Here is a 22,131-nt window from a genome sequence, read left to right as displayed (position 1 = left end):
GTCACCCACGACTATTAAATTTTCGCCTCCCTTCACTACCTAAATAATTTCTTTTACCTCATTATACATTTCATCAATCTCTTCGTCATCTGCAGAGCTAGTTGGCATATAAACTTGTACTATTGTGGTAGGTGTGGGTTTCGTATCTATCTTGACCAGAATAATGCGTTCACTGTGCTGTTTGTAGTAGCTTACCCGCATTCCTATTTTCCTATTCATTATTAAACCTACTTCCGCATTACCCCTATTTGATTTTGTATTTATAGCCCTGTATTCACCTCACCAGAAGTCTTGTTCCTCCTGCCACCTAAGTTCAGTAATTCCCACTATATCTAACTATATCTTGTTGTTTACAAGATGTTCTCGCTGTCTGTGGTGCTACACCCTCAAGACACAGCCCTAACACTTCTAGAGCGAAGTGCATCATCTGGGTCTAATTTGACATTTGACAGAGTCGCACAGGATAATATCGCGCTTGGCGTACCAATACGCTATCTGCGCAGCCAGTAATACCGGTAAACCGTTACATGTATCTTCTGAACTTGGTTTTAGTCCAAGGTTTCTTTCCGTATGATTGAATTTATTAAGTGACTGAAGATGGTACAGCGTACGCAAAACTGAGGAGAGATGTCGGAAGCGCACTCACCGATGACGGCGAGGTTGATGATGGAGTTGCGGGTGGGCGAGCGGCGGAAGTCGACGCGGCAGCGGTAGGAGCCGGCGTCGTCCTCGCGGACGCGCTGCAGCGTCAGGTGGGAGGCGTTGCCGGCGCTGCGGAAGTAGGCGCGCGCGCCCAGCACCTTGTCGTCGGCCCAGTGCTGCGCCGGCACCGGGCTGCGCGCGTCCATGCTGCAACAAGCGGCTCGTTAGCCGGCGGGCCGGGCTGAGCGGCCCGGGCGGGGCGCGCTCTGCTAAACACAGCGGCGACGCGAGTTTGTACGCTAGAGAGTCCCGCAAATGGCCCTAGGTGTACTGAAGTGCAGTAACTCGTCACCCGAAAATACGATTTCAAACTGGTGTGAGGTCATACGGTGTGAAACATAATGCTCGAAATGTTGACAGAGTACAGTGAGGCACCTGGGGAGGGGGTGGGGGATAATTCGATGTACACAGGTGACTAACCTATAATGAGGATAAACACCACGGTGCACCGAGACAAGCGAAATCATATTAGTTCAAAAAATGTTTCAGATGAAATGGCTCTAAGCACCATGGGACTTAACATCTGAGATCAGCCGGCAGGGGTGGCCGAGCGGTTCTAGGCGGTATAGTCTGGAACTGCGCGACCACTACGGACGCAGGTTCGAATCCTGCCTCGGGTATGGATGTGTGATGTACTTAGGGTAGTTAGGTTTAAGAAGTTCTAAGTTCTAGGGGACTGATGCCCTCAGAAGTCCCCTAGTGCTTAGAGCCATTTGAACCAATCTGAGATCATCAGTCCTCTAGACTTAGAACTACTTAAACCTAACTAACCTAAGGACATCATACACATCCCTGCCCGAGGCAGGATTCCAACCTGCAACCGTAGCAGCAGCGTGGTTCCGGATTGAAGCGCCTAGAACCGCTCGGCCACAGTGGCCGGCCAATCTTATTAGTACGAATAGGAAAAGCTGCAGATTTCCATATCACCACTGTTGTTCAACACAGAGTGTATGTACAAGTTGAGGCTAGAAGTTCGATGAACAGTCATATGTATTACTGCGCCTCGCAACACTATGGCGCACGAATTGTAATTTTTCTTGAAGTTTCAGGCAACAGTGGCCAGCTCGGCCCGAAGTGCTAATCAAGTTGGTCACGGAGCAGTACTGCTGACATTACACTTCGGCAGGACAGGTTTGCGACACAGGCAAAGTGCATAGAACAGCTAACGCCAATACGTAAGTGTGAAATCTTGTAAACGAGAGCACTCGCGTACTGCTAATATGCTAATATGCTAATATGACACTGCTAATATGACAGCTCATAGCAACCCAGGAATAAGTAATGTGGAACAAAACCAGTCGTTGTTGTGTTGTGCCACCATTATATCTGTGTCTTGAACTGGAGAGAAACCACAGCTTACAATTTGATGTCTGCATGCTGATCAACTCCTCACATTTCAGACCGAGGCACTCCACTCTCGTGGTGTAGAGGCTATTGGAATTCGAAATTTCACCAATGCGTGACGCTGGTGTGAGGCCAGGATCCGCCCTGTGGGGGACTGCAAGTTGTCCACGTTTCGGCTAGGGGAGATGCGCCCTTACGTCTAGTAGCTCCCTAAATATCATCGACACCGCCCTGGTCTACCCCTGGTCGGTGACTGAGGCTACTGCTGCTCATCACGGAATATCCAGTGTCAGCTATCGCACCCAAGTGAAAGACCTAGAGACCACAAGTATGCGCATTGGTGCACAGACGACCAAACTCCGGAGGCTCTCAGCAGGCTACGCCTGTTTCTTCGCCTTCTTGCTGGCTATATGGCACTGCGATAGAAGCTGCCCACGATCCAGGGCAAGAGACGTCACAGGCTCCGTCGGGGCGTCAGCAGGTTCCGCAGCCGACTGTGCTGGCACGCGTGTTGAGCGGCCTAGAGGACGGCCGTCGCACTGTACATTGCTGCTGGATATACACACTTCTTAATGCTACCACTGTTTCACTATGCACTCCCTCGTATACCGGCCCTCTCCCACACCATTTCACTCACGCATCCTAACGTGTAGCAGCCCTGAATAGGCCGCGTCGCTACTATACGCAGGATGAGTCAGTGACACGTAACACCCCTTTTAGTTCGTGAACAGTTCCAGATATTCACAGTTGACAGTATGCTGAGAAGAACGTGATATTTTGTACGGGTATTGCTCTTAACTGTACTATCAATAGAGATATTAAAAATAATACGGCTTTTTAATGGAACCGTACCCTTTTCGTATCTTTATTCAGCATCTTTTGGGAAGACAATAAGCGATATAGCACCTTGAAACATTTCGCAAAATAATCCAGAAAATGTACAAAAATTGGAAAGCAATACGACGAGAGTCGGGCTATTCTGGTGTGGTGTAAACACCACGAAGCAGAGCTCCGTCCCTACATGCAACAAGACAGACTTATGCTACTAAAATTAAACCTTATTTCCTATACGTTATAGATATAGTGTCAACTACGATTATTGTATATGGATCTACGATGTATGCTAGCTTCTGGCGCATGAGGTGGGGCATTGAAACAACTGCAGTTTCGTAAGGTACATTTCCATTTTAACCCTCGCTGTTGCTGCTTATTTGTCAAAGCCTCAAGGATGTGTCGAAAAAGGGGGATACCTTAGCTACTCTATTGCTTTCCGTGATCGGTGTTTCAAAGATTCGTTAGCTCTAGACGTCACTGTCTTCGCTGCTAAATTATCCGCGATATTTAGAGCGCTGGAGCAGATGTCATGTGCCGTGTCTGCTAAATCACTCGTCTGCTCCAACTCCCTGACGGCCCTTCAGTTTCTGCGCCGCATCTACCCAGGCGATATACAGGACGTCGTACTACACTTACGAAGGCTGGGGAACAGGTATCTTTCTGCTGGGTGCCTCGGCAAATGGGTATTGCAGGGAACGTAAGGGTGAATGTAGCAGCCACGAGCTATGTCGTAATACTCAGTTAGTTTAGTGTACCATCATTCTGCATACTGTCCCTCGCTGTTGTACAGAGTTATGCAGAAACAGGAAGAAGACTGGCTGGAAGTAGTAGAACCACCCTTATCCTGTTACTTTTTCTCTTTTAGATCAAATGTTTACTCGTAACTGCGCAAGTAATCTATAGTGACCAAAGACTCATTACGACAGGAAGAGAGAGAGAGAGATTATCTCTGTCTCGTGATATAAAAACTCTGTGGATGTAATGTGGAAAATTACATACACTAGGAACTTAATTCTGATTTAGCAATTGCGGGGAGGGTAAAAACTGTAGAGGAAGACAGAGACTGCCAAAGACGAATAAGGATGACCTCATCCCTTGTGCGTGGCTGGAAGGAGGTACGCCACGACTGTGTTAAGGGCTTTACTAGCCGCAACGTATTGTCTATCAAACTTCTCTATCCATTAAAGTGAAGTTGAATTATTATGACTGAATAATAAGTAGTTACTTGAATGGAAAATTTAGGGCAAGAGAAGTCGCTTCCCAAATATTTTTAACACAATGATCGCCCACACTCTCAGTTATAAATTTAATCTCTGTACAAATTCTCAAGTCAATAAAGCAAAATGATTAGACAGTTACACTTCGTAATCATACTCTGTCTGCCTCTCGATGTCCAAGTCAGCACCTGGAATAAAATTTCCGTGGCTCTGAAGAATTCCGGCGATCGTCGACTGAAAATTCTTAAAATAGTCAGTCACAATCGTTCGCCGTGGGGAAGCCGTCTTGGGTTCTATGAGGTACTCACTCTGCAGTGCGGGAATCAGTGTCCAAGTTTAGTAACAATTTAGATAAAAGCCCAGAAACTAATCTCTCAAATTAGAGCATAAACGACCGTGGTGGAGGCTTTACTGACGTTCTAGGCCACGAAGAGACCCACGAGTTACTACATACCAGCCGGCCGGGGTGGCCGAGCGGTTCTAGGCGCTACAGTCTGGAACCGAGCGACCGCTACGGTCGCAGGTTCGAATACTGCCTCGGGCATGGATGTGTGTAATGTCCTTAGGCCAGTTAGGTTTAATTAGTTCTAAGTTCTTGGCGACTCATGACCTCAGAAGGTAAGTCGCAAAGTGCTCAGAGCCATTTGAACCATTTGAACCCTGAAGGCGAATAAATATATTTCTTGCTGTCTTCTGTATTCTTCAGTTTATTATACCATTAACTATTATTTTAGATACACATTGCATTCTAAGAACCAATTGAGGAAGGAAAAGAACTTTCAATATAGCGATAAAATTGCAGGGAAAAGGTTCTGATACTTCGTCTCACAAATGGTTTGACTCTTATGGTTAAAAGTGAAGAGACAAGGTATGTAGGTACAAGTAAGTATAATCACAAGACCAAACTCATAAATACCCGAAAGGAAAACGGTTCTTACAAAACAACAAATTTAGGCTGGCTGGCTGGCTCTGAGCACTATGGGACTTAACAGCTATGGTCATCAGTCCCCTAGAACTTAGAATTACTTAAACCTAACTAACCTAAGGACAGCACACAACACCCAGCCATCACGAGGCAGAGAAAATCCCTGACCCCGCCGGGAATCCAACCCGAGAACCCGGGCGTGGGAAGCGAGAACGCTGCCGCACGACCACGAGATGCGGGCAACAAATTTAGGCTAAACGCAATGACGCACAAGCTTTTTTCAACGGAACACCTCTGCAGGTAAGAAATGTTCTTCGACTTTATCAGGATTAATACAGTGTCGAATGGACGTGTTATGTGGAAAACGAACAGTTATTGAACGGGAAACTTCTGCAAAAGAAGCATGTCGGAAATCAAAATTAATCATGGATGGAATTAAAACATATAAAAACAAATTCATCTGTGTTTAATCGTTGCGAGAGAAAGTACAAATAAGTAGTATATCGTTTATGTGAAAACGTTTAGTAAAACCTAACACAAAAAGCTGAAAAGCAATAATAATGAGAAAACCTTCAGTAACAGAGATAAAGAGTATACAAAATTACATGTGATGCTGCACGTAAATGTTATTGAGAAATGAAATGGCAAAGGAAGAGAAGGCATCAAAGCGAGTATCTCTTTAATGAAATAATTATTGACTGTGACTGTACCTGAATAAATAAATAGCGAAAATATTGTAGTTCAAAAAGTTTAACGGTAGAAGCCCAATATGATACTGAAGGACTAAATTTCTATGACGGTTTGTGTTTGAGCTTTTCAGGTAATAGTAATACAGGAAAAATTCTTGCAGCACATGTCCAGGTACAAATTAAAATTTGTATTGTATCCGGTGGACTGAATCTTTCGAAACGTCTAACATTGAACACCTCTGACTGATACGTAGAAAGTTTAAGTTTGTTTAAATTTGTACAATTGTTAAGTGGAATTTGTACAGGTTGTGCACAAGAATGAAAAAAGTACAGGTTGCATAGAAATGGGTTTCACACCTGGCGATATTTTACTTTGTACGGAGTTGCACCCTTTGCATACAGCAGCACTTAGTCTAATATTATCACTTGTTTTGGCTGCTCTGCGTCCATTCCAAGTACGTTATCTTTCGGAAAACGTAATTTCATATTATTTGGACACATTATATACAAACCGGGGCATTAAAATTGCAACACCACTAAGACGACATGATACGAAAGTCAAACTGGCATGATGTTTACTACATGTTTGAATATGTACATGATTACCATTTCAGTGCAACCGTACGAAGTAGATAAGAATATCGCCATTTCGATTCTATATGCAATGAAATATTATGCAGTCAGTTTGTCATTCAGAAATCGCATTTATATGTTGGTTGTTTGTGTGAACGTTGTCTTCCACCTCGTGTAATAGCGGGAAACGCACTCACCACGTGTCAGTATACGACACCAGTAGGATCGCAGCCTATTGAGATTGTGATTTTCGTTCCGCAGTACCGGTGGTCGCGTTGATCGTGATCTAATGTATGCTTTGAGAATGAGGAATCGATAGATTCAGGAGAGGCATATTAAAAACCATGTTCATGGCCCGATGAAACTAGCGCCTGAGAGGACAGGCTCACACTAACACGTCATCTACCTTGAATCAGGAAAAGATCTCATTAGCAAGAAGAAAAGTATCCACACGCACAGTAGGAGGACATCTGGAGAACCATGGACGGTTATGGTCATACGCGCTCAGCAGTTTGTGTGATGATAGGGGGTGTCATTGCAAACGCAAGACATCACCCCCTGTTCGTATAGCCGATAATTTGGAAATCGCCACTCTAAACATGAGGTCGTGGGTAGCGCAGAGACTGGCACATCACCATGCGTCAGCCACTATGATTCACAAACGATGGCGTAGAAATGAAGCTGCTTGTAATGATGTACTTGCATCTGTCATCCAGGCTCAGTTTCACTTGATAGCTGGAGTAGAGAGTTTGTTACCGCCAGAGACCGCAGTTCTGTGTACTAGATTTCACGCATGTTAGATATCACAACCTGAATAGCTTTAAATCACTTGCAAAATTTAATCATACAATCTTCGTACTGTACTGTATACACACAATATGTAATATTTCGTTACTTGCTAGCCTTCCAGGCACTGTTGTTTTAATATCTATCGGTGTGTAATCCCAGGTTGTAAACGTTATTCATTTATTCTGCAAGTTAATACTGCAGTGTTCTGCAAAATAAGATTTATTCTGAAATCAAAAGCGGGTATACTAACACATGAATAAACATGTTATCGCCGGCCGGTGTGGCCGTGCGGTCTAGGCACTTCAGTCTGGAACCGCGAGACCGCTCCGGTCGCAGGTTCGAATCCTGCCTCGGGCATGGATGTGTGTGACGTCCTTAGGTTAGTTAGGCTTAAGTAGTTCTAAGTTCTAGGGGACTGATGACTACAGATGTTAAGTCCCATAGTGCTCAGAACCATTTGAACCATATGTTATCAAGGATATTTTCAGTGTCATTCTTTTAAATGACAGTTTAAAGTTGATAATATTAATTTAGTTCCTTATTTCTCTTCACTTAGTACATTACATCTACATCTACATGACTACTCTGCAATTCACATTTAAGTACTTGGCGGAGGGTTCATCGAACCACAATCATACTATCTCTCTACCATTCCACGCGGGAAAAACGAACACCTAAACCTTTCTGTTCGAGCTCTGATTTCTCTTATTTTATTTTGATGATCATTCCTACCTATGTAGGTTGGGCTCAACAAAATATTTTCGCATTCGGAAGAGAAAGTTGGTGACTGAAATTTCGTAAATAGATCTCGCCGCGACGAAAAACGTCTTTGCTTTAATGACTTCCATCCCAACTGGCGTGTCATATCTGCCACACTCTCTCCCCTATTACGTGATAATACAAAACGAGCTGCCCTTTTTTGCACCCTTTCGATGTCCTCCGTCAATCCCACCTGGTAAGGATCCCACACCGCGCAGCAATATTCTAAGAGAGGACGAACGAGTGTAGTGTAAGCTGTCTCTTTAGTGGACTTGTTGCATCTTCTAAGTGTCCTGCCAATGAAAAGCAACCTTTGGCTCGCCTTCCCCACAATATTATCTATGTGGTCTTTCCAACTGAAGTTGTTCGTAATTTTAACACCCAGGTACTTAGTAGAATTGACAGCCTTGAGAATTGTACTATTTATCGAGTAATCGAATCCCAACGGATTTCTTTTGGAACTCATGTGGATCACCTCACACATTTCGTTATTTAGCGTCAACTGCCACCTGCCACACCATACAGCAATCTTTCGTAAATCGCTTTGCAACTGATACTGCTCTTCGAATGACCTTACTAGACGGTAAATTTCAGCATCATCTGCGAACAACCTAAGAGAACTGCTCAGATTGTCACCCAGGTCATTTATATAGATCAGGAACAGCAGAGGTACCAGGACGCTTCCCTGGGGAACACCTGATATCACTTCGGTTTTACTCGATGATTTGCCGTCCATTACTACGAACTGCGACCTTCCTGACAGGAAATCACGAATCCAATCGCACAACTGAGACGATACCCCATAGGCCCGCAGCTTGATTAGAAGTCGCTTGTGGGGAACGGTGTCAAAAGCTTTCCTGAAATCTAGAAATACGGAATCAACTTGAGATCCCTTGTCGATAAAGGCCATTACTTCGTGGGGATAAAGAGCTAGCTGCGTTGCACAAGAACGTTGTTTTTTGAAACGATGCTGATTACGTATCAATGGATCGTTCCCTTTGAGGTGATTCATAATGTTTGAATACAGTATATGCTCCAAAACCCTACTGCAAACCGACGTCAATGATATAGGTCAGTAGTTCGATGGATTACTCATAATACCCTTCTTAAACACTGGTGCGACCTGCGCAATTTTCCAATCTGTAGGTACAGATCTATTGGCGAGCGAGCGGTTGTATATGATTGCTAAGTAGGGAGCTATTGTGTCAGCGTAATCTGAAAGGAACCTAATCGGTATACAATTTGGCCTGAAGACTTGCCCGTATCAATCGATTTGAGTTGCTTCACAACCCCTAAGGCATCTACTTCTAAGAAACTCATGCTAGCAGCTGTTCGTTTTTCAAATTCTTGAATATTCCATTCGTCTTCCCTGGTGAAGGAATATCGGAAAACTGCGTTCAATAATTCCGCTTTAGCGGCACAGTCGTCGGTAACAGTACCATCGGCACTGCGCAGCGAAGGTATTGACTGCGTCTTGCCGCTTGTGTACTTTACATACGACCCGAATTTCTTCGGATTTTCTACCAAATTTCGAGACAATGTTTCGTTGTGGAACCTATTAAAGGCATCTCGCATTGAAGTCCGTGCCAAATTTCGCGCGTCTGTAAATTTTAGCCTGTCTTCAGGATTTCGCGTTCTTCTGAACTTCGCATGCTTTTTCCGTTGCCTCTGCAACAGCGTTCGGACCTGTTTTGTGTACCACGGGGGATCAGTTCCATCTCTTACCAATTTATGAGGTATGAATCTTTCAATTGCTGTTGCTACTATATCTTCGAATTTGAGCCATATCTCGTCTACATTTGCATAGTCAGTTCGGAAGGAATGGAGATTGTCTCTTAGGAAAAATAAAATTATTTTGCGTTTGTTTCTGATGGATTTGGAAGAAACGGTATTGAGCCTAGCTACAACGACCTTGTGATCACTAATCCCTGTATCAGTCACGATGCTCTCTATCAGCTCTGGATTGTTTGTGGCTAAGAGGTCTAGTGTGCTTTCGCAACAATTTACATTTCGCGTGGGTTCGTGGACTAACTGCTCGAAATAATTTTCGGAGAAAGCATTTAGGACAATCTCGGAAGATGTTTTCTGCCTACCATCGGTTTTGAACAAGTATTTTTGCCAACATATCGAGGGAAGGTTGAAGTCCCCACCAACTATAACCGTATGAGTGGGGTATTTATTTGTTACGAGACTCAAATTTTCTCTGAATTGTTCTGCAACTATATCATCGGAGTCTGGGGGTCGGTAGAAGGAGCCAATTGTTAACTTAGTTCGGCTGTTAAGTATAACCTCCACCCATACCCATTCGCACGGAGTATCTACTTCGACTTCACTACAAGGTAAACCACTACTGACAGACACAAACACTCCACCACCAATTCTGCCTAATCTATCTTTCCTGAACACCGTCTGAGACTTTGTAAAAATTTCTGCAGAACTTATTTCAGGCTTTAGCCCGCTTTCTGTACCTATAACGATTTCAGCTTCTGTGCTTTCTATTAGTGCTTGAAGTTCAGGGACTTTCCCAGCACAACTACAACAATTTACAACTACAATTCCGACTGTTCCTTGATCCAAGCACGTCTTGTATTTGTCATGTACCCTTTGAGATTGTAGCCCACCCCGTTCTTTCCCGAGGCCTTCTAACCTAAAAACCGCCCAGTCCACGCCACACAGCCTCCGCTACCCGTGTAGCCGCCAGCTGAGTGTAGTGAACTACTGACCTATTCAGCGGAACCCGAAACCCCACCACCCTATGAGCCTCTGATTCAGACCCTCCACCCGGCTCTGCACCAAAGGTCCGCAGTCGGTTCTGTCAACGATGCTGCAGATGGTGAGCTCTCCCTTCATCTCGTAAGAAAGACCAGCAGCCTTCACCAAATCAGATAGCCGCTGGAATCCGAATTTCCTCAGATCCAAAGCGACACACGTCATTAGTGCCGACATGTGCCACCACCTGCAGCTGGCTGCACCCTGTGCTCTTCATGCCATCCGGAAGGACCCTTTCCACATCAGGAATGACACCACCCGGAATGCACACTGAGTGCACACTGGATTTCTTCCCCTCCTTAGCCGCCATATCCCTAAGGGGCCCCATAACGCGCCTAACATTGGAGCTCCCAGCTACAAATAAGCCCACCCTCTTAGATTGCCCGGACTTTGAAGGCTGAGAATCATAAACAATAATTTGTTAAGTGATTTACGTGAACTTCCTTCCCTCAACACAGTTTAACATTAGTATTTACTCAACATACTTCACAATAGTTGTCGCCTACACAGTGAGTATTCACTTACGTCCTCTACAGCTTACATTAATACTTATGTCTGCCACATACCTACAATTAATGTAGCATGCCACTATTTTTGTAATGGGCCTGATCTAAGCCTTTTGAATATAGTAAGAAAAGAAAGATTGTTCTAATGTTCGCAGAAAATGAACGAAGAAAGGCTAGACTTCAGTGAGCTGTCGACAGTGTCGGCTCTAGGAACACCTATTCAGCAATATTTCTAAAACAAAGTAGATTCTTAATGCTATAATACACGGGTAATGTAACAAAGAAATTTAAGAACTAATACCATTAAGTAAGTAGCTTTCTTTACGTTTCTCACAACTGATAACTGAGTCATCTGATTTTATTCCTTTTTATTTACTTATTTAATTTATTTTTATTTTATTGCTTTTTTATTTATTTATTTAACATTGGACGACGAAGAGCATAGCTGCATTGAAGAATTGCACAAGAAATTCATGGAGTCCATTCGGCCGCACGTGTTCGCTGGAGCCACTGAAGTAGATACACCTGATATAGATGCACTGCTCACGAAAGTCCGTGCAAAGGACGTTCAGTGATAGCAGGTTTACGAAGAAATATCAAATAATAAATAAATAACCTAATTTACTTGGCTAATTACACAGCTCACGTGCTAAGACATCAGAGAATAACTTAAATGCTACTAGAGGTGCCTGAAAAGAGTAAAAACTATAGGTGAAAGAAGAGATTTGAATACGTACACCAATAAATTGAGATAGTAGGGTAAAAGTGCTACTCTGAGATGAAAAGATTGGCACATGAGAAGAATCCGGGGCAAGCCACATCACACTATTCAGAGGACTCACAAAGAAAAAAAAATAGAAAGAAGAGAGAAAGGGAGAGAATGCGCTGAAAATGTATGTATGGAGCACAGCATTACATAGTTGTGGAACTTGCACTATGGGAAACCCGGCAAAGAAGAGAATCGAAAAAATTAAGATATGGTGCTACGGAAGAATCAGGTGAACTGATAAGGTAAGGAATGAAGAAGCCCTACGCAGAATCGGCGAGGAAAGAAATATATGGAAAGCACTGACAAGAAGAAGGGACAGGATGATAGGCATGTGTTAAGGCATCTGAAATAACTTCTGTGGTACTTGGGGGAGACGTACAGGGTCAAAACTGTAGAGGAAGGCATAAACTGGAGCGCAACCAGAAAATATTTTGAAACTTGGGATCCAACTGCTAGTCTGAGACGTAAAGGTCTGCTTAAGAGAGACAGAAAAAAAAACATGTTTAACATCGCTATTTCTTTTTTTGCATATTGGAGATATTAGCTGAGAATTGTAAGGTATGGCCGTGGCTTTTTCAGTTGTCGGCTATAGTTAGAACTTACAATCTTTAGACTCGGACATCACGAACAAGCAATTACTGCTTACAATATTAAAAGTTATTCATTCCCTTGTTACCTGTCAGTTTGACATGCAAACCTATGTGAGCAATTTGCATGAAACATCGCCAACCACGAGCAAAGGGTATTAATGACACAGAAGCTAATATAGTGAGATATTTTTACTAAAATAAGTCCAAAACATTTTCCTGTGACTTTTGCACGACACACACAAATACTGATGAGAATTCCGTCGGTTTTTAAAACTCTACAGATAAGTCGTTAGAGAAGACACCAAAATATATCACAAGTAGAAGGACGAAACGTAAACCAAAAATGGAAATACTTACGTCTGGACAACTAAAAATATATCGAAACTGATAGCACACTCGTTCCACCACCAGCCAAAACAAACGCGAGGTTTTTTCTATGTTTAATTCTTCACTTTCGTCAGGACATATAGTCTGCTCCGTTGATGTGCGTAATACTCAAGCTTGTATGCCTCAGGCAACAGGAACTGGTGGGTCTTCTAACAGGAGTAAAGTAAACAGGGCCGCCAGAAAAATTCCTGAAATGTTGTAGGAGTGTTGAAGGGTAGGTTGTCCTTTAGGTAGAAAAAAGCTTATTGCGCCGTTTCCGAGTTAACTGCAAATGAAGTCAGCCAGACAGGCCGTTGACAACGGAAATTCAAGTGGCCCACCAGATACAACTAGTGTCAGTTGTACTCGTAACATAGTTCATAGCGCACAAGATTGCTCGGCTTCGGTCGTTACTGCCGTTCCCCGTCCAGTTTTTGTATCGCTCTCTTGTCAGGCGACACCATCTCTGGCGGGCCTCTTGAGTATCTGCGCGCAGCAGCCGGCTTGGCTAATTCGGAAATGGTTGCAATGTATCAAATGGATTCTTTCATAGCAATTATTTCTGAGTATAAATACCTTGCAACACCCTCACAAGTTTTCAGACCGTTTCTGAGCAGCCTGCATAGAACCCTGCATTGCAAGACAATGCCATACTGGGAGACGGTTTGTCGTAGATGTGTATGTACCAGAAATGAACATCTCAACAGAAGCTTAAATTTCGTCCCTCATGGTACAAGATATACAGGGTGAAGCGAAATTCGTGCACTCGGGCTTCGCAGCGCAACTCCTCAAATGCCAGCCATAAAAAAGCGTCTCTCACAAAATTTCGTCCGGCGAGTACATCCGGCAGAAAAAGGACGTTAAAGAGTGGTCATCTGGCAACACTGTAACCACATGTATGATAACTGCCTTTGTCAGCAGATATTAGTCGTGTTGTACAGTTGGCGCAGTGGGTCTAGTTTTGGGTTAGCATGCAGGAGGTCGATGGTTCGGTCCTGGGTTGAGGCATATGTTTTTTATTTGGTAAATGTAGTCCAGGTGATACAGTATCTGGCATCTTAATCGTCAACACCGATTGCAGCAGGTCCTCTAGAAAACATTTGCACTCGTACTACAATCGTAGAAATGGAAGATGGGTCAGCTATGAAAGAAGCCCCTTCCACATCTACTAGATGTGAAATCCTTTTTCTTTGTACCCTCCTCCAATGGTCCCATAGATTAGTACCAACTATGTATATTATTCTTGCCTCGTTCAGGCCCATTACATTTTGTTAGAGCCATACGTTACCAGTAGGACTAGCAACGTGCTTTGCAAATATTATCCAAACTCGGTTACTATTTGTATGTGTTATAACCATGGTCCCACTAATAATGCCTTTCAACACTGATCTGGTGACCACATGCTGTTTAGTATGTATCTCAATGCATTATTATTATTATTATTATTATTATTATTATTATTATTCTATCGATGGGACTGTAGAAACATCACGTCTATTACCGTTAGGGAAACAGTGTAATCCGAAACTGAACATTTCACAATTACCGGTACTGGGATGAATCATGCAGAACGATACCTGTCAGAGGGGTAACGCACGTCAGGTGGAATAGCGCGCTAAGTAACGCGCCCTTGACGGACTGCAATGTACATGCTTACACGTATCGAATTTTCTCATTATAAACCTCTAAACCAGTGTGAGAGACGTATGGTATACCAAACGATGAATAAGTGGATATGATTCTGGTCCTTAGTGCATCTGATAACTAGGCTGGTGTTGCTGCTCGTGAATATGCTTCTAGATATCCTTGTCGACGCCACCCAGATAATAATGTGTTTCGTCATCTGGAGCAGCGCCTTCAGGAGTCAGGTTCTCTCCTTCCACCATCGTGTGACAGAGGTTGTCTTCGGACTCGCCATACTCCAACTACTGACGAAGCTATTCTGGACGTCATACACCAAGAACCTCAGCGAAGTACACGTAGCGTAGCAAGACAGCTGCGTGTCTCGCAACACACGCTCGTTAAAATGCTGCACAGCCATCGGCTACACCCCTATCATTATGCTTTCACGCAACACTTGCATCCTGCAGATCACCATCAGTGGATTCCATTCTGTGAATGGTTCCAACAACAACAGGAAGCCCACGATGACCTTGTGAACACCGAAATATAGTCAGATGAAGCAGCCTTCACTCATGAGGGTGTCTTCAGTATGCACAGTGCCCACCATTGGTGTGGGGTTAACCCACACGTTACCCGAGACCTTGAATATAAAGTTCGCTTTGGTATCAACGTTTGGGACAGAATGTTGGGCGACAGGTGTTTGGGCCCCTACATGTTGCCTGATCGTTTTACTGCAGGAAGGTATCATGCATTCCTCCAAAACCATAATGCCTGATGTGTGGGATGATGTTCCACTACATGTTCAGCAGAGGAAATGCTTTCATCATGATGGTGTACCTCCACACTCTGGAATTAAAGTGCGACAGTATTTGGACAGCACATTTCCAGGGAAATGGCTTGGACATGAAGATCCAGTTGTATCGCCATCGCTTTCATCTGACCTAAATCCCCTGGACTTCTTCCTGTGGGGACACCTGAAGAAACACGGATACTCTACACCGCCGACGAACGTGGACAAATTCGTAGAGCGTGTTCATGCTGCTCTTGTTACTGAGGACGCAGGTTTGCTGTGAAGGGTCCAGAGCTGTATGATCCGGCGGGTTGCGCAATGGTGGGACATGCAGGGATGTCACTGTGAGCATCTGTTGTTCTGACGACAAAGTCCGCCCCCCGGTAGCTGAGTGATCAGTGCGGCTCTCGCAGCCGAGCGAAGCAGACGTGCGGTGTGTGCTCTCCGCTGTCAGAGAGAGCCCGCGCGCCTTGTTTACTTTTTTCGGCCGACACTAACGTGACGCCGTAGCGCTACAAGACCATGGCAAACCAATACAGAAGATCAACCTTGAAATTCACATTTCGGAACGACTTTACCCGACCAAAGGCGCTCGAAGTCGAACGCTTTTTAAAAGAGGAAGCCAAGATCCCGGCTGCCGACATTGTTGGCATTCACTTTTCGATTGTCAGTAGCACGGTCTATGTAAAGCTCATAAACGAAACTACATGCGACAAGATGCTTCGTGAGATGAAACAAGAACTCCGCTTCTGCCACGCAGATGGCAATGTGGGCAACGTCGAGGTCGGCCATGCCGCAATGGGACTGCGGACTATCCGCATATTCGAACTTCCATTTGAACTCCCGGCGGCAGAAGTTGTAGCGGCGCTCCGCCCCTACGGCACGGTACACGAACACGTGGCTGAAAAATGGACCCAGTTTAAGACGTATCCAGTACTCAATGGAGTACGCCAAGTGCGCATAGATCTCCAACGACACGTGCCATCCCATCTACAGATAGGAGGATGCCGGGCCATAGTTATTTATGACGGCCAGCCGAAGACGTGTTCCGGATGCGGCAAAGAAGGACACCTTCGTTCCGAGTGCCTCCAGCGTCGGATCACACAACTCCCACCGAAGGACGTTGCACCACCAGCGGCGAAGACTGTTCTACCCGTGACTTACGCGGCGGCGCTCACGACGTTCTCCACACAACAGACACGGCCGACCGCTTCAGCGGTACAAGAATCACTTTCCACGGACAAAAACCTGGATGATCCGCCGACCTGGCCAGTGGTGGAAAATAGTACTACGACTCTGGAGCTACCGAACGCGACAGACATTGACGCCGGCAAGATGGCAATTGATTCCCTTATTGTACCGACCGAAGCGTTTGTTCCGGTGGAGCGTGAGTCAGTGCCGTCTTCTGACAATGAAGGCCATGTACGGAAACAGCAATCACCGAAACGCCGAAAGCGCCGTCGTCGGACCGTGTCGGAACACAGCGGTTCGCATTCGGCCGGGGAAGAACAACTGACCACTCAAGAAGCCAGCCGCGAAGCCGAGGCTGTTTCCACTGACTCCAACCTTGCAGAACAGACAGAAAAACATGCAGATTTCGAACATCAGCCCATTGACAGAAACAGTGAGCAGCGGGAAGGTACCAGTGCAGGCAGCGAAGTCGCCCGGTCCCTTACTACCAAACATTCCGAGGCTATGGAACATGAACAGACATCTGCGCCCGCTTCGTGGGCCGAGGACGTCGAGACACATGATCCCGACCCGCGGCCAGCTGAGGCGCCGCCGGATCACGCAGCATAAGCAGTACAAGGAGGACCGCGTTTGGCGGGGGGTGACATCACTTCCGATGTTCGCTTCTCTCCAACTTCAACATGGATAACCTCGCCCAAACAACGCGTTGCCAGGGTTACCGCCTGGCGACAATGAATATCAACATGATCAGTGCTCCTGTCAAGATCCAACTTTTGAAAGAAACCATACGAGCCATGGGAGTTGACTTTGCTTTCCTACAAGAAGTGAAAACGACTGCACTCCCGCACTTTTACGGTTACGCCACACATGTGACGCCCGGTAGCCCTGCAGACACCGGAGTGGCAATATTAGTGCGTGAAGGTATTGAAGTTACCGACGTCACGTTTCTTCCCTCCGCGCGAGGAATAGCATTTACGGCACTCAACACCCGATTCATTAATGTCTACGCGCCGTCGGGTACCACAAGATGTCACGACCGAGCCAGATTCTACTCCACAGATGTCGCTCCCCTTTTCCTTCGCCGTCGATTTTAATTGCGTACTTCACCCCAAGGACCAAATCCCACATTGCATGCCTTGTCCGGAACTGGGTGCGATGATCCACGAACTTCACTTGTGCGACACGTGGGAAAAAGTCCACGGTAACCGCTCTGGCCTCACTCATCTTACCAGTCATTCGGCCAGCCGACTTGACCGCATATACGTGTCACAAGATCTCACACAAGGTGTGGTGGATGCCGAATTATGGCCTCAAGCCTATTCCGATCACAGTGCCTATATCTGCACTATACACCTACGCCCCCAACAAGTCTGGCGCAGCAATGGCTTTTGGAAGCTCAACATAACTCATCTCCAGGACCTGGATTGCCGTCGGCAAGTTGCAGCAACGTGGACTGACTGTGAACGCCGCCACCCACGATACACCTCGACCCTGGAGTGGTGGCTCCTCTGTGCCAAACCAGCAATCCGTAGGACACTTATGCGATATGGCAAGGACGTGACTGCGTGGCATCGACAGACCCTCGATTTTTACTACGCGGCACTCAGGGACCTCGACGCCTTACCCCCTTCCCCGGAGAGACAACATGACCAAAGCAGAATCAAGGCTCACATACTATCATTGACGAAGCGTCGACTAGAAGGTGCAGTAGTCCGCTCGAGACGGCACGACCGAACGGTTGCAGAGGAACCCACTATGCACCACGTTGTGGCGGATAAGCGCCGACAACGTCAACATTTAATCACACAACTCAGGACACACGACGGTCGCTTATGTACGACCCAAGCAACCATAGTAAAGGCGGTGGAGGATCATTTTCGTCATCTATACAAGGAAAGAACCGTCATTGACGAGGCCACTACTGAAATGTTACAGCAGATAACACGTACTATCGACGAGGCTACCGTGATTGCACTAACAGAGGAAATCTCACTCGAAGAAGTCGAAGACGCCGTGGACAAAGGTGCGGCCAATAAATCTCCTGGACCTGATGGATTGCCCATCGAATTCTACCGGACTTTCCGTGACATCATGATGCCTCGCTGGGTTATAATGTTCCGCGAACTTATGTCTCCAGACTGTGTTGTGCCGCCAGCGTTTGTAGAAGGTCTCCTCATACCAGTACACAAACCAGGTGGAGGGCTATCGATTAACAACTATCGGCCGCTTACAATGCTGAACGCCGATTACAAGATTTTCACCAGGATTATGGCGAGCCGTATTAAGACGACTTTGCCGATGATCCTCGCTCCAGAACAGACGTCGCAGGGGGGAGAAGCCAACATACACATGGCCACCGGTGACTGCAGGGACTTAATAGCGATCGCTTCTGCGTGCCATCTGAGAGCGGCGATCGTCTCCGTCGATTTCAACCGCGCCTTTGATAGAGTGCACCACAACTTCCTCCTACGAGTGATGGACTGTATGGGATTCCCCCTGGGCCTCATCGACACCCTACGGCGTCTTTGGACCGCAGCCAGCTCACACGTCCAGGTCAATGGAAGGACGGTAGGAGCAGTACCCATTAAGAGGTCTCTGCGACAGGGTTGTCCCCTTTCTACCTACCTTTATGCAATCGCACTCGAGCCACTCCTAGGGGGCCTTAACCACCGCCTATCTGGCATCACGCTGCGGGACGTCACCTTTCGCTACAGGACATACGCTGACGACCTGCTACTGCTGGTTCGTTCCAATGACGAAGTTCAAAGCGTACTAACCTGGATTGAGCGATACGGACAGGCCGCAGGCAGTCTTCTGAACATCAACAAGTCAGCGGCGTTGGACATTGGGCGTGGTCTCGGACCGGAAGCCCTCGCTCCCCTCCCACCAGTTTCTGATCTGCGATATTTGGGAATCACGTTCAAGAAAGATGTACGTAAAACAGCTGCAGCAAACTACCGACGGTTATTACAGATCATACGCGCAATGGTGCGACAGAACCTGCTCCGGGACTTGAATCAGCTACAACGTGTTGAATACCTGAACCTCTTCGTAGCATCCAAACTCAACCACGTGGCACAGGTCCTCCCACTACCGCTGCAGATAGGTCGCCGGCTTCAGGCGGCCTTCGGTTACTACGTTTCCGAAGGTCATATCTTTAAAGTACGATACGACACTCTTACCCTCCCAGTGCACAAAGGAGGGCTGGGATTGGTCAACGTCAGGGCGAGAGCAGCTGCCCTTTACATGAGCAACATGAGGAAACGATGGCAAAGTCAATATACCGCTCTCACGGGTCGTTTACTACAGGTTCTGATGCCAGCCTCTAACGTCCCGCCGGTGTCGGTTGCGCACGTCGCACCACAGCTCTCCCATGTGTCGACCTTCATTCTTGATTACAGCTATGTCAGTTTGAACCTCTCCGCCACACGTCCACCAAAGGCGAAAGATTTTTATACCAACCTTCTGCGGGCTGTTCACCATAACGTGGTGGAAAACAAGTACCCTACGGTTCACTGGCCAAGAGTGTGGAAAACGATACACCACCACTTTCTGTCATCCACGGTGCGTTCGAAGTGGTATCAAATCGCCAACAAAAAATATGCCACACGCCAGCGACTTCACACTATTGGACTGGCAGACTCCCCTTATTGCCCAGATTGTCACCTTTTGGATACCGATGAACATCGTTTTACTTGCGCATCATCGTCCGGAGTTTGGCGACTAACACAGAAGATATTGGCTTGTTACCTCCGGGTCACACCTGATATGATTGACCCGCAGACCCTACTCTGTCCCGATGAAACTTACTTTCCGGCTGCAAAATATCATGCGCTTACATGGTTCAAAGGACTTACCGTAGCCTACATCTTTAGCGACGGAGAGAAAGAGCAGCTTGATTACTGGTGGTTCCTACAAAATGCTCACAATGTCCTCGAACGCACACCGAAATACCGTACGCTCTTCGCAAATTATTTACGCACCGTTTTCGTTAACCCCCCACTCAGCTGGGGAGTGCCAGGCTGTGGTTAATGTGCTGTGCCGCATCACACTAACGGCTCAACGTTCTGCCTTGTCAGCCATAACCAAAGGAAGAGACAGGCTGCTGCAAGGATACTGTTTTCCTTGAGGCGCTAGCGAAGCAGAATGCCTCCGTTGCAGATGCCCTTCAAAGGCGCTATTGGAGATTTCAGATAACGATGGCAAGGCTCCAAGTGGAACCAGTTACATTATTGAAGAACCTTTTAGTTAGAATTACATCAGTGGTTTATATATTTATTTTTTTGATTACTCTTTTATGCCACCTTTGTTGTTGTAACACTTACTTGTAACACTTAGTTACTAGAATTCTCATTTGTACACGCTCCCTAAATGTAATCATATATATAAAAAAAAGTGGCAACGGATAGCCCTAACCTTGATTTCCAATACTTCTCCTGATCTATAGGCAGCTCTCTGAGGTGGGTTTGCTCAGGAGCCAACGCCTGAAGTGGATCAGATTTTTTTGTTATAGGATGACAAGTGGCGGTGGCACTTCGGTTTTTTTATTTTTTTATTTTTTTATTTATTTATAAAAAAAGGGGTAGCGTCCAAAAAAAAGATGGTAGAGCACTTGCACGCGAAAAAAAAACAAAGGGTAGCGTCTAAAAAAAAAAAAAAGTGGTCAGTGTGACAGACTGTCAATACAAAGGGCCCGGGTTCGATTCCCGGGTGGGTCGGAGATTTTCTCCGCTCAGAGACTGGGTGCTGTGTTGTCCTAATCATCATCGTTTCATCCCCATCGACGCGCAGGTCGCCGAAGTGGCGTCAAATCGAAAGACCCGCACCAGGCGAACGGTCTACCAGACGGGAGGCCCTAGCCACACGACATCTCATTTCATTTCTGACGACAAAGTATTCTCTGCAGAAGGTCGTGAGGATATTAATTTGGACATTTTTACTGTCACTGGTTGCTAATATGCGATATCTGAACGCCATATTACATGTAGTATAAATGACAAGTAGATGTTGTGTTGCCGTACTGTGGTATCATCATTTTTTTTTTTTTTTGTCATCAGTCTACTGACTGGTTTGATGCGGCCCGCCACGAATTCTTTTCCTGTGCTAACCTCTTCATCTCAGAGTAGCACTTGCAACCTACGTCCTCAATTATTTGCTTGACGTATTCCAATCTCTGTCTTCCTCTACAGTTTTTACCCTCTACGGCTCCCTCTAGTACCATGGAAGTCATTCCCTCATGTCTTAGCAGATGTCCTATCATCCTGTCCCTTCTCCCCATCAGTGTCTTCCACATATTCCTTTCCTCTCCGATTCTGCGTAGAACCTCCTCATTCCTTACCTTATCAGTCCACCTAATTTTCAACATTCGTCTATAGCGTCACATCTCAAATGCTTCGATTCTTTTCTGTTCCGGTTTTCCCACAGTCCATGTTTCACTACCATACAATGCTGTACTCCAGACGTACATCCTCAGAAATTTCTTCCTCAAATTAAGGCCGGTATTTGATATTAGTAGACCTCTTTTGGCCAGAAATACTTTTTTGCCATAGCGAGTCTGCTTTTGATATCCTCCTTGCCCCGTCCGTCATTGGTTATTTTACTGACTAGGTAGCAGAATTCCTTAACTTCATTGACTTCGTGACCATCTATCCTGATGTTAACTTTCTCGCTGTTCTCATTTCTACTACTTCTCATT

General features: G+C 45.8%; 1 protein-coding gene across 1 annotated transcript in view; it reads right to left on the bottom strand.

Annotated features, from left to right (window-relative positions):
* LOC124595497 (nephrin-like) overlaps positions 1–22,131 on the bottom strand; it is a 720,042-nt gene that overhangs the window by 481,699 nt on the left and 216,212 nt on the right. The window contains exon 3 of the mRNA XM_047134264.1: positions 647–849. Coding sequence (XP_046990220.1) covers positions 647–849 — 203 coding nt within the window. The remainder of the gene's footprint in view (positions 1–646; positions 850–22,131) is intronic.

The sequence above is a fragment of the Schistocerca americana genome, chromosome 1 (genome assembly GCF_021461395.2).
Source record: "Schistocerca americana isolate TAMUIC-IGC-003095 chromosome 1, iqSchAmer2.1, whole genome shotgun sequence".
In the NCBI taxonomy this organism is placed as follows: Eukaryota; Metazoa; Arthropoda; class Insecta; order Orthoptera; family Acrididae; genus Schistocerca; species Schistocerca americana.
The sequence above is the reverse complement of the archived record's forward strand: the minus strand, read 5'-3'. Positions and strand labels throughout refer to the sequence as shown.